A 14,528-nucleotide genomic window follows, 5' to 3' on the forward strand; every position below is an offset into this window, starting at 1 on the left:
CCATACCACTTTCTTATATGTTCTTTGCTTTACTAAGTGCAGGAGACAGGTGCAGTCCTTTACCTCTGTCTCTTTGTTGGTCATTTCATGTAAAATATTGATGCGGTTTCTTTTGCAAAACAGGTCAAAGCTTTTACACGCCGAGTACTTTCTTTAGTCGCTACAGCCCCATGCTAATCTAGCCACATGTTATGCCACAACGTTTCCTTTTAACCTAATTTTGTGTGTCTTTTCTTATAAACACTGTTTTTTTTTCACTGTTATGGGTTTCATAATATTCGTGTTGTTCTGTCTCTTAAAGCCATATAAGGACAGCCCAAGTTCGGAGAGGAGGAAAGTAAATTGTAAACAGGAAGCAGTTCAATAGACCCATTAGGCAGAGATGACTCATTAATGGCTATAAATTGACAACAAAACACACTTCGCCTGTCCCTAAAGTGGAGCAACAACTTTAAGTAGAGATAAAACTAGTAAAAACAACGCAAAAAAACTACCTTATTTTATATTATGATTCATCGTATCCACTTTGCCATGGAGCGGAATGCTTTTAAATGACTTTGCATTTGACTTTGAGCGAATAAATCTACCTTTTTGTTGTCAATTTCGCTCAATAACCGACATAATTTTTCACTCTTACCTCCTCGCTCTGATGTAAAATTCGGTTCAGAAAGACAGCGTGCTTCTTGTCAGCCATGCATCCCTAATGACTTCTCTTCAAACCCACTGTGACTGTAGATACAAAACAAAGACACTGGTTAAAGGCGGTGAACAGAACGGTATAATAAAGATGACGGAATAGTGATGAATTCAGGGTGACATCTAAAACAGGAAATTTAAAAGTCCTATATTACGCAAAAATGACTCTTGTGAACTTTTAGCCATGTTAGATTGTTGTTACCTCCTCAAGAACATAACCGAAGTTGTGTTTTGTTTCATTCACACATGTTTGAGTAATCCCGCATTTTTAGTCTGTCTGCATCTCCAAAGCTCAAAATGCTCTGTTCCACCTTGTGAGGTCATGAAGGGGTAGTTTTCATTAACAGTTAACAGCTACCTTTTATCATTTGTTCAGTAGAGGTTGGCATTTCCAAGGCTGAAATTACCCAAATGATTCTAGTAAAGGTGTAAAGGGTTTAAAAACACAGTGGGGCACTTCCTCTATTACGACATGATATCACAAAGTGGAAAAGAATGTTTTCAGGGCCTGTTTACACATTTACCTGCAGGTAAAAATGACAAAATATTTTATCGTTTTTAAGTAAATGGTGACAGCATTTTGAGGACTTAAAAACACAAAAATCTGAAACCACTCTTCAGAGTGGAAAAGTTGAATACGCTCCACCATAGCATTTCTGTGTACACTGCCCAAGACGCAAAACTCTGGTCAGATCTGCTCACGTCACGTATGCATTTACGTCACATACATAAAGTACACAGAAACAAACATGTTGGATCATTTCCATGCGTCGGACCTTCAAACTGCTCTGTAAACTTACAGGAGGCATCCCAACAAAGGTACAGAATATGTAGAGATACTGTTACTGAACAGAGAAGGATCTGCAATCCCTGCTGTCAAATTCTGGATGCACCAGTTCATCTCACGTGAGCCAGACAGCTGTGAACGAGACCTGGGAGAACCAGCCGATGATAGGACAACTTTGTGGAAGGAGTAGCTGACGAAAATGCATGCCATGAAAACTTCCATATGTCCAAAGATGCTCTTCTTGCCTTAAGTACAAACATACCCATTGAATTCGACACACTTTTGCGTCACCGTATGCACGCAGATTTTCTCCTGAAAATGCTCGTCTAAACGCAAAATAAAAAGTAAAGACGCGACACCACTTTTGCGTCTTCTGTTCAGATCATCATCATGTAAACGTACCTCAGTTTGAGAGAAGAATTCAGGCTAATTATGCGGGATTTGTGTTTAACATGTGGTGGTAACATGTGGTATGTTTTGGAAGAGGAAACAACAGAAAATAGTGAAATATGGGCCTCTTAACTGCATTAACTGTATGAAGAACCCCTTTAAAAACATGTATTCTTACTGTGAGCTGGGTCACCTCTCCACAGATCTGACCTGTAACTCTCATTAGCTAGTCTGCATGGAGATACAGTAGGTATGTTTAATGCCATATGGTGGAGCTTCTGTTTGTGATTACCTGACAGATTATGTGGCCAGTGAGTACCTCCTCCCTGCATTAAGTCTAGTGAATTGTGCATTTGAGTCTGGGTACAAAGGCCTGTTCACGGTGAACCTTTGCTCACCTTTACAGCCTCTGACCCTCCATAATGAGACCGTGTTGTCTCTTGTTCCTCTGCACAATCGTCCATTCAAACCACTGTCCATCAGAGCCCTGCCCCAACTCTGCCTGACCCCAACACTGGACACTATACTGCTGCGGTACTGCTACACAGCCTCGTACAACTCTCACAATCACAGACACCAGTCATTCATTATATTGAGCTTTGTAGCACTGTTATGTAAATTCAGTGTTGTGAGGAATACTTTGGAAATGAATTAAAGGTCCTAAATTGTCTCTTGTAAGCTTTAAGCCATGTTATAATGATGAAACTTCATCAAAAACATACCTGGAGTTGTGTTTTGTTTCATGCCATGAGGCGGTAGTTTTCACGTTAACAGATACTCTTACATTTTGTTTAGTAGAGATTGACAATTCAAGGGCTAAAATTATCCAAATGATTCTAGTGAAGGTGTATGAAGCTTAGAAACACAGTGGAGTACTTCTTATATTCCCACAAACATCAATAGTGTTTTCAGTTTGAGAAGAACTCGGCCTAAATATGCAGGGTTTGCACATTAAACACATTATAACATAGATGAAAAACAGCATAAACAGCCCTACCATTTGTATGTTTATTTGATTTATTTATTTATTTATTAGTAGGCTCCTCCGTCGTATTGTAGATGCCACACAGAACATCTCTCCTTCACATGACTTTTTTTCACATTATTCACATTTGATCTGAATTCACGCATTCACTGTCCCTCTCTCATTTTTAACCCATCCACATTGTTCTGATGAATAAAGCCCACTCTTCATCTTCCTCTCATTCGTCGACCTTCCTCTAGTGTTGCACATGAGAAATGAGAAGGGGGGATGGGTTTGCAAGAATGAAAGGAGAGAAAGAAAAGAGAGAGAGGGAGAGGGAGAGAGAGAGGAGTGGGGGGTGCACACAAGAGCAAAAAGACGAGAGAAAGATTGGGGGAAAATGGCCTTTGACTGGATTTAAAAGTCTGGGGATGCTCCGTGTGCCTCTGATCCTTAAAGGGATGGTCTAATTGATTAATGTTTCTATCTGATTCAAAGACCACAGTGAAATGTGCCTGTGTGTGTGTTTGTGTGTGTGTTTGTGTGGGGGGTCTCAAGCCCAAAAAGAAATGCAACAAAGAATTAGATATGATAAGAATGAATGGCAACCAAAACTGAAACCTAAAACTATAAGATTTGCCCTCAACAATATGGAAAAACGGATGAGATGTTGTGATACAGAATGCACACTCCAAGACTTTACAAAGATGTGAGTCTGGACACAGTTGAGTCTCAGGTTCAGATGGGAGTGATTGACGGGTGGATTAGCCAATCAGGGAAGTGCATGGTCTGTCCATATCAAAACAAATATGGCTGTTTATGAGGAAAAAATGAAGAGAAAATAAAAAGAAAGGGAAATATACACCGTATTTTCCGCACTATTAGGTGCTCTGGATTATAAGGTGCACTGTCACTGAATGGTCTATATTTGAACTTTTATTTACAAATAAACTACACCGGACTAAAAGGCGCATTAAACGAAACACAACAGTTAGATGGGTCAGTTGGACTTTGGTTGGCTCGTTCACGGTGACTCTCGGCTTTGTTCAATTGTGGCGTGTAGGGAGGGTGCTGTCTGGCATCGCTGGATTGTTGGCGTGTTCGCAGTAACTCAGTTGCTCAGTTGTGGCTAAAAGTGGCACATTGCACTCGCTTTTTCAGTTCATTCCTCCGTTCTTTTCCTCATCCGCATGGAGTGATGAGTGTGGCTGTGGGTGTGTTCTGCTGCGCGGTCACTGTCTGCTCTGTGCATGTTTGCATGCGCTGCACGTGGTCCGGTTTTGTAGTTTACTGAAGTCGTGCTGGGACACCCGAGTGGATTGGGCGTTCTGGCGTTTTTTGATCGGGTTAGAGGCTTAAGAGCGCGCCCAATAGCCTGGAAAATACGGTAACTCAACATGGACTGAAAAGCATGTCTAAACTCTGACATGAGAGATGATGAGTGACCAATGAGCTCTTTTGTTACTGAAATAAACAAATCTGATTGGCTGTGGCTAGAGGTGCTACAGAGGGAGTGTGGACCGGATTGATATGTATCATTCAGGACTTGCCAGCTTATCAAAAATGGTTTTGGTCATGGTAAAGTTTGACAATAAAAAAAAAAAAAAAATGCAATTAGTGTTTGCATTTGTATTTCACGGTGTATAAATTATCTATACTGAAATAAATGTGGACTAAAAATGTGTTGAAGAAAAACATATTTAGCAAGATAACCCAATGTCCTGTAAATCAATCATTACTTCATATTTGCATGATTTTCCATATGACCTCTTGTATATAGCTGAGATATATTTCTATTACTATATTACTATATTTAATTTTTACTTCTACATGCACATTTATATCATTATGCCCTATTTGACATCAGTCTCTCACTATTTTTACTACTTATTTAGAATTTTTTCATTATCATTTATATTTTTATGCTCGTTATAATATGTTATAATACGTTATAATATTATATTGTGATGTATGAGTTACTGTCCAAATAATTTTCCTTGTGGATCAATAATGTTTGTCTAAATCTAAGTCAGTGGCATTGAGCCTGATTCTTCATATGAGTCCATTTATCTGAGCCCGTTGACGATGTATGGACTTTGGGGAGATTTCAGAATGTTAAATATTCAAATATTTTCAGTGTTTGATCTTTAGTTTTTTTTAGATACAGGTTGCTTGTAACTGGAAAAGATCATATGGGCCTGAAAGCAGTAGTTACACCCAAGAATGACAAAGATGTACCTGTCTAGCCATTATTTTTCTGCAAATCTATAAGTCACACCTAGCCTGATTCATCAGCTGGTTTCACTTCGTAGAAACCATCTGTCCTAGCAGCGTTAGAATTCGTTTGTGTGATGGAAGGCGGGTACTTTTTTTCATTTAACCAATCGCTACTATTTGGTCATGACGTATGTAATGCGCCGTTAACGGGGCAAGCTGGTATATTAAAATTTTCTCAAATCCCATAGGAAGAAAGGCAATAACGTCTTTCCCCTTGATAAAATTCAAACATTCTCTTTGTTCTGGCTTTAAATCCTCAATCTCTGGAATCGTTGGCAACACAGAATGCATGGCTCTTTGCTGATTGGCTGGTGCCCGAACTCACACTTCCAGGGGTTTTTGCGAACTGTCTAGTGTATTCCGATTCCTGACCTAGTCACTAGAGAGAAGAGAAATTGAGCGGAGGCGGTAGGTGGTGCCACTCTAGCTAAGTCACACCAGAAAATTCTATCACTTCCAACAAATTTCCAAATGAATGTAAGAAATTAATATTATTATTTTTGTATTTATGTGTTAATTTACTTATTTCATTAATAAAGTATAAAAGACATAAAAAGGTCATAACGTCATAACATACAAGAAATAAATGAAAAGGTGCAGAAAGAAGATCAGATCAGATCTCAGTGTGATCTACCCCCTTTTCCAGACAAGACATTAACACTGATCGTTACTTTAAAATATTTCAAATCAATATTCATTTCATTTCCATCACAAACCTTAAACAACTGCAAACAGATACATGAACAGAATTTGTCTGACATATAGCCAGTACATATCGTAGTCCAGTCCAGAACAGGTGGTGCGTTTCTACACGTTGCTATATGAAACACAATATTTCAAGTATTAGAACGATTTTCCAGCACATCACAGGCGCACACAGCTCGCCATGGCTACAACATCTTCATGGTAATTAATATGAGAGTGCATTAAACCCCATGCAGCCCGATCTAAGCACTTACTCTGAAACGCATGCTGATTCCTTGCCCTTTGAAAGCTTTTGACAGCAACATGGAAATATTTATATATTAAAGACTGCATGGGCCCTTTTCTCATCGCACAACAAAACCAGCGGAGAGGAGCCAAAACACTGGTGACCTTTACCTAACATGGTATATTAAATATGAAAGGTTGGCTGAGGTGGGGGAGGGGTGAGTCTGAGCATACACAGGCAAAATAGTGTAATGTCTAGAGCCAGGGCGCACCACTGGAGGTCATCTGAATGTGAGAGGGGTGAAAGGAGGAATTGTATTGTGTAGAAGTTGAAGTGGTTGTTGAATTTATAGAAATCAAAAAGGGTTTCAAAATTAAAGGTCCTATATTACACAAAATTGACTATTGTGAGCTTTATATTTCTATTTTTCCTTTCACACATATTTTTATTCCTCCATCTCTATCTCCAAAGTTCAAAATACTCACTTGTGCTGCTTGTGATGTCAAGAAGCGGTAGTTTTTAAGTTAACAGCTTTCACCTTTTGTTCAGTAGAGATTGGCAATTCTAGGGCTGAAATTATGCAAATGATTCTAGTGAGGGTGTATGGAGTTTAAAAACACAGTGGAGCACTTCCTGTACTACCACATGATATCATTCATTTTGTGTTTTCAGTTTCAGAGAAGAACCTAAATATGCAAGGTTTGCCTGTTAAACATGTGTGAATAACACAAAACACAAATCCAGATATGTTTTTGTTAGGAAAACAGCATTACATCATAACAGTGATCACAAAATAGCAGGGATGTAACAATAACTGAAATATCGTGATATCGTATCGTCAAAGTTCTCACAATAACATCATGGACATCACAATATATCGAATTACAAATCTCTTTGCTTAAATTAAGAGTTATGGTGCAGGAATAGCTAAAAAAAAAACAGACAGAACTACGTAGACCATGAACCTTTGCTCCATTTCAGTGTAGACTACATGAAGAAATAACAGTTCTAAGCACTTTTAAGTCTTAGTTCATTGGATTAAGTTTGGTCAAGGCATTTTAAGAGGAAAAAGTAGCATATTCACAGTTTTGTTCACAGCCTCCACAAAATATCACAATAAATATAGTACTGTGAGATGTATATCTTGAAAATATCATACTGAGAGATTTGGATATTATTACATCCCTAATCGTGAGCTTTCCCACGATATCGCAATAAATATCGTACCGTGAGGTTCATACCATGACGATATCATATCGTGAGACTTGGATATCGTTACAACTCAATAAATAGAGTAATAAACAACCTTTAAATTGAAAAAAAAAAATAAAAATCAAATCCTTAACTCACTTGCATTCAAAGTGACTCATTACTAATGATCCCAATGGAGTAATTACAATACATAAATAAAGTATGGCTACAACTATTCAGTATTTTAGTAGAGCACTTGTCAGTCATTCATTTCACATGAGTCACCTGTTTATTGAGTCAAATGTTTATTTCTATTCTACATTGAGACTTTTAAAATACATTATCAATTAAATAAATGTTGAAATTTGATGCAGTCATCATACGTTTCTAGAAAGAGAATATTTATGAATAAATCTGAAACATTTTTGTTCATTTTTAGACCATTTTTAATTAATAACACCACTGTCTTTGTTATGAAAAGGTATTTTCTTACACATTACATGTGAGTCTGTATAGTCAACTAGTCATCATTACACAGGTAATCATTGCATCTTTAATAAAATAACCAGCAGAGTATTTTTGCAGCATTAAGTTTTAAAGATGCAGTATGTAACTTTTTAGATGCTCTGTGGACATGTTATTGCTTTGCTTTGAGTGTTCCACAGTATAGCATTCTAGCCTATGGTGAGGCAAAGCCCACTCACAATAAGAATGTTTTAAGACATTTTGACTATTTTCAATGGAATAAATGCTATAAATAAATGTCGTTTAATGCCATGCTGTGAAACATTCCAGGCCCCTCACACCACCGCCACTATTGCTGATAATATTTAATACAGTTGGGGGGGGCAGCTAAAATGGATATTGTCATTATTCTGCTTTTTGTTGTAATATGGAGAGTTCACAGCTCTAGTCACTGTTAGAAATGATCAGGATTAACATTTGAGTATTTATCTTTTGGTATTTCATGCCAAAGTTCAGCTTAATCAATAGGGAAATCTGGCTCTTTCCCTCTATCTGGGAGTAAGACATCATCTCATCCTAGAATCTGAAAACCACCAATAAAAGTTACACAGTTCGGCTTTAAAACGCACCGTAAAGCATACCTTTGTTGACCCATAAAAGCAATTGCAACAAAACAATTTAGGTTTGAGCACCAATAATGAACGCAGCCCATGTCCCCATCTGCACACAGACAGAGGCTTATTTTGGTCAGAGAGAATAAAAGATTACCCTGTATCATGTATTGGGTTATGGTTTGGCTCTGATTGGATTGCTTTTAAATTACATTTGCTCTTTAAATTGCCACGGGCTATAATGATATTATTTGGGGGATGATGTTGTCTACAGAATCGGTGAATTCAGTTTTCTGGTCTGTAACATTCGTCTTACACAAATCTATTATATTTATTAGAGTTAGTTTGTGTCTGTTTAATTGCAGTGGGGATGTTCAAGGTTAGTTTGCTTTATTTGGGTTAGCAATAACACTGGATTGAGTTGTAAAAAAAAGTATGAACTAAAAATATTTTGGCTATCTAGACAAACTTATTTGAAAATGCATTCAGACATAACTTAAACTCAACAGTTGTAATATAGGCTTTGTACAGGATGTCATTGTGAACGTTTGTGTTGGCCAATTGTAATGCTTTGGCTTTAGTGTTTGTTTCAACAGTGACCTTCCCTTGACCTTTCAGAGATATGGTCTGAACTATTACAGTTATTATTGTGTATATTGTGTAGTGTGGATAGATTGATAGAACGTGAAGTGAATACATGTTGACATAAAACCATAAAAGAAATTGTGTTTACTCATTTAAAATTGACCTTTGGATGTTGTGCAACCACTATAAGAAAACTAGTTTGAAAGAAATGTAAATACTGAAGTTAGGACTTTTTAAAGGCTTGTAAAAACAAAACAAAAAACATGTTTAAAAATGTCACACCTTTATTGGGTATTACCGTATTTTCTGCACTATAAGGCGCACTTAAAAGCCTTTAATTCCATCAAAAAATGACTGCGTGCCTTATAATCCAGATCGCCTTATATATAAATTTATTGGGGTGTCTTAGTACGACTTTAGTAAACTACAAAGCTGCACCACTTGTAGTCAGGAGCATCACGGAGTAATACATACTGTGATTCCTTTTAATATCAAAATGCCACCTGTCAAGAGACATGCTTACAACGCCAAATTTAAACTCAAGGCTTTTGTAAAGTTAAACTGCGAGTTGCATGGGAGCAGTGGATGAGAGAAGGCGAACACACATTCACTAAGACAGGAAGACAGCACCGAGCGACTTACGCAACGGTCTGCCAATGGATCGTGGACGCCTGGGCTAAGGATCAGTATCAACTGTGGTCCGAGCTTTCACAAAGACTGGAATCATCACTGAACTGCCAGGGAACAGTAACCACACTGACTCGGATAATGACGAGAGGGATGCGGGTGTGCTGGACGCAATCATCGCCCAACTGTTGAGTTGACAATTATGAGTTATTGTGAATATGCTAACAATTTAGCATCTCAGACAGTATTTGTTTTTACACGTTACAATTGAACAAAGTTGAGAGTTATTGTGAACGTGTTAAATAACGTTTGACTGACTTATCTAACTGTTGTGTTTTGTTTAATTCGCCTTATAGTCCGGTGCTGTTTATATGTGAAAAAAGTTAGAAAATAGACCATTCAATGACAGTCCATCAGTCAGTTATAATTCAGAGCGCCCTATAGTGCGAAAAAATACGGTAATTGCTAACTTCTGAAAATTATATATTTGCCAAAAACAAGGTAATACAATTTTTAATATATTTCATTTCTGTTTTTGATGTTCTGAGTCTCACCTCCCCCTTCAGAGCGCTATCACAACACTATCGGCGTGCAATTTGCTAATGAAACTACTGCACGTCGCATTTCATCGGGTTTGTGAAGATGTAGTGTACCCTGCTTTTGTGTATTTATGGAAGATTGCCACCTAGGAGTATGTGTCATGTAAGATTGTGGGCTAAGTATTGTACAGAATCGTCTCACTAACCATAAGGAGGGTTCAAAATAGATCACGAAATTACTCAAAAATGCATGGATGGCATCTACACCCTCTTCAGGCATGTTTTTGATGTGGGAACAATGTTATAACCATGGAAAAAAGCTCGAAAAAGTCGATTGCATAATCCCCCATCTTTAAAATTAAGACTGCTGGTATTAAATCAATCAATATCAATTTAGTTACATTAATCAAATCAGGATTTTTGTCCATATAGCTTTCTCTCCATTTTAATCCGTTTAAAGGTGTACTATTTCCTTTTCTGCTAAGAGGCCTGCCACCTCTTTTTCTCCAAGGGATGCTTTGCCTGGAATATTCCACTGTATAGCATTAAACAGAATCCATTTTGCATTTCTTCTGTTTGTTGTTTTTATTCCATGGAAAACAGCCATTTTTTACTTTGAGCGGACTCAGCTCCCCACACACCTTTTGTCATCAACTGGTTGTTTATCGTGACAATGAGGAAAATTTCTGACAAAGCAATGATATCTCCATGGATACCTGATATATTATTTATGTAGACTACGGTTTGCGATAAAAAAAAAAAAAAAAACACAATTTGCAGACTCTAGACAACAGTATTTTAGATTGCATTGATTTAAATGTTGCTCTGTGTGGTCTGTCATGATAATTACTACATCGACCTATCTTTCAATATATGAAAGCTGGAACAATTTTTTGGGGGGGTCAGCATTTATCGTGGGTATTTTTTGTTTGCACTTTGAGGAATTTTTTGTTATTTTTTTGGCTATGTGGTAAGATTTGTGCCGTAGAGAGTTGAATAAATAACTTATGTGATTCATTACAGATGTAAACTAAATACTAAAGTGTTTCCTTCAGGTATTTATTTGTTGCAACTCATGTTTTTGTATATTTAAAACAGTTCTGGTGGTTTAAATTTGCTCTTGGGTTTTTATGTCAGTGGCATAAATGATATTATACATAAATTATAATTTATTGTCTCTATTTATTTCAACAGTGTATCGCACTTCAAAATTTCTTATCGTAACATGGATGTCTCTGTGATGAATGTATCTTAATTTTTAATGCAAGTTTAATGCATACTGTCAGAATAAAGATTAACCTAAAACAAGCTACGTTATCCACACATTCACTTATTACAAATTTGCATTTCTCAATTCTTTGAAGACTCTTGTGAGCTTTAAGCCATGTTATAATGTTGTTACCTTGTCAAAAACATACCCAGAGTTGTGTTTGTTTCATTCACACATGTTTGAGAAATCCTTCATTATTATTATCAGTCTGCATCGCCAACGCTGAAAATGCTCTGTTCCACCTTGTGATGTCATGTTGTGGTATTTACCTCTCAGAAGAGACGGGCAATTCCTGGGCTGAAATTCAATTCAAGTGATTCTAGTGAAGGTGTGAGGAATTTAAAAACACGGTGGAGCACTTCCGGCATTACCACGCGACATCACGAGGTGGAACAGCGTGTTTTCTGTCTGAGAGAAGAACTCAGCCTAAATATACAGGATTTGTGAGTTAAACATGTGTGAATGAAACAAAACACAACTCCGCGTTAGTGATGAGGAAACAATATTATCACATACATCAGAAAACTGTGTAAAATAAGTCTTTTAATGTGTCAAACTAAACGTGCATCTCCACTGCATTGCACCGTTTTGAAGCTGCAGAGCCCCACTAGAACCACAAATCTTCTTCATGAGACACACTCTGCACGGCAATCTGCACCAACACAAAGATGGAAGATAAGTGCCGTTTTATATACAGTCTTGTAAAGTTACATAAGCCACTTCGTGCTCATGACATACTTAAATAAGCAGAGGTTACGTAACTGCGGCTCGTATGCATTAGTAGCAAAGCAAATTAACTGCAGGAATTTACAAGTCCAGCAAAAACATGAGGCTCATTCCTGCTTTTGTTCTATGAGTGTATCAAGACGTGTTTTCAAATCCAAATAAAATGTCTGGCTGTTAAGTGTTTCCTTCACTATGGTGACTCACGGGAAGTTAAACAGAAAAAAAATAAACTGTAAAAAAGATTTGTTATGAAGAGAAAATAGGTGGGGTTGTAATGTGTCAAATTCACAATAGCTGCTCCTGCCTTTCATTAGTCATTAATATTTGATTAACACTTGTCTTTTGAAAGAGACAGAAACTCTTTTAGCATGTTAAGAGCTACACTTGGCAAACAATGGTTAATATATATATGCATAACATGTTTTCATAATCAGATAATAAATCAATATAACTGGGAAAGAGAGTAAAGTGCAATTTGAATAAATAGTGAAATAATGACTTATATAGGTAACATTAAAGAGGGCGTATTATAAAGAAGGTTATGCCGTCCACCCACTTCTTCTGACGTGAAATATAAAAACATAACAAATATAAAATAGCTACAACTTAAATGTCAAACTGGAGCTACTGGCAATGGTGAAAACAACCTGCATAGGCTCATAATATCTGCAGTACCAGGATTGAAACAGGACTGAACCAGGACTGAAACAGAACTAAAACAGGTCTAAACCAAGTCTAAGCCAGGACTAAACCAGAACTAAACCAGAACTAAACCTGGACTGAGTGTCAGGACGGGCCCACGTAGACAGTCAGGTGAGCGCAGGCGAAAGGACCGGTCTGATCGCGCTTTGAGGACACCCTGCTCCAAGGGCTTGGGGTTCTCGTTGTCTCTCTCTCTCTCATGCCCAAAATGAGTCCTGGTTTAGACCTGGTTTAGACCTGGTTTAGACCTGGTTTAGACCTGGTTCAGTCCTGGTTCAGTCCTGGTTTATTCCTGGTTTAGACCTGGTTTAGACCTGGTTTAGACCTGGTTCAGTCCTGGTTTATTCCTGGTTTAGACCTGGTTTAGACCTGGTTTAGACCTGGTTTAGACCTGGTTTAGTCCTGGTTTAGTCCTTGTTTAGACCTGGTTTAGACCTGGTTTACACCTAGTTTAGTCCTGGTTTAGACCTAGTTTAGACCTGGTTTAGACCTAGTTTACACCTAGTTTACACCTAGTTTAGTCCTCGTTTAGACCTGGTTCTGTCCTGGTTTAGACCTGGTTCAGTCCTGGGTCAGTCCTGGTTTAGTCCTGGTTTAGACCTGGTTTAGTCCTGGTTTGCTCCTGGTTCAGTCGCGAATCACGTACCCCCACTTAAAAAAACAAACAAAAACACTACACCACTGATTATAAATCAGCTTTTTTGTTTTCTACCATATTATAATGTTCCCTCAAAAACATGACTGAAGAGGTTTTATATGTCATCCATGCATATCTGAATAATCTAATGAACTCTCTTGGGCCCTATTCAAATATGGATAGCTGTCCAACGCTCAGACCACAAGGGAAAAAAATACAAAACAATACACTCCAACTTCACAAACCTGATGCAATGTGCATTTTCATTAGTGAAATGTATGCTGATTGTGTTGTGATAGCGCTCTGAAGGGGGAGTGACTTGACACAGGGGGCAAAGCAGGGGAAATCCTTTATTTGACGGTACGCAAGGTAAGATAAGAAATGGACTACCCCTTCTTTAAGCTAATTTTGGTATGCAATAAAAGTTGAAGTACTTTTTTGGTATTTTGTTTTAGTCAATTCAGGGGAAGTAACACAGAAAAATAAACTAAAAATGATCTGTTATGAAGAGAATATAGGTGGATTTGTAATGTGTCAACTTTAAATTCACAATAGCTGCTCCTGCCTTTCATAGAGTTATAAATATTTGATAAAAACATGTCTTTTAAAGAGACAGACACTCTATGGTTTCACTTCTAGATGTGGATCTTATGTCATTGCCCGTTACAGGGTTTTGCTTTTAACTGCAGTGGATATAACTGTGTTAAAACATATCTACAAGTATGAGACATTTCCATTGCGAAAGAATAGAAGAGGTGTGAATGAAATATATAGATCTCATTAACATGCAAAAGAATTTCTCACTTTTACTATGCTCAAAACCATGTTAAAATAATGACAGATAGTAGAATAGACTTCCATTAGGGCAATTTTTTATATATTAAAAAAGGAACGTTCGTATGATTTGATGAATGAATTGTATTATATTTTTAAGTGAAATTAAACAATAAATCAACTTTTTTCCTACTAAACTGTGTATGTGTTGTTTTAATACTATTGACAACTGTTTGTAGTCGTCTCTGGTATATTTAGTGCAAACTTGGTAAATTGGAGTTTAAAAAAAATGTAATAAAAAATAATAATTATGGATTTAGATTAACTGTGTTTCTATCCCCTAAAATCTACGGTTG

At 37.3% G+C, this 14,528-nt stretch overlaps 1 protein-coding gene across 2 annotated transcripts in view; it reads right to left on the reverse strand.

The window, feature by feature from the left end:
- The window catches only part of tox2 (TOX high mobility group box family member 2), a 256,805-nt gene that overhangs the window by 211,459 nt on the left and 30,818 nt on the right, over nt 1–14,528 (reverse strand). Inside the window, exon 2 of one of the 2 annotated variants that reach the window (XM_055160671.1) lies at nt 638–729. The exons of the other annotated variant lie outside the window; for it this stretch is intronic. Coding sequence (XP_055016646.1) covers nt 638–694 — 57 coding nt within the window. The 5' untranslated portion in view covers nt 695–729. The remainder of the gene's footprint in view (nt 1–637; nt 730–14,528) is intronic. 2 annotated transcript variants of the gene reach the window in all.

Source organism: Boleophthalmus pectinirostris, unplaced genomic scaffold, assembly GCF_026225935.1.
Source record: "Boleophthalmus pectinirostris isolate CB_2022bp ecotype Guang Dong unplaced genomic scaffold, ASM2622593v1 HiC_scaffold_3, whole genome shotgun sequence".
Taxonomy (NCBI): Eukaryota; Metazoa; Chordata; class Actinopteri; order Gobiiformes; family Gobiidae; genus Boleophthalmus; species Boleophthalmus pectinirostris.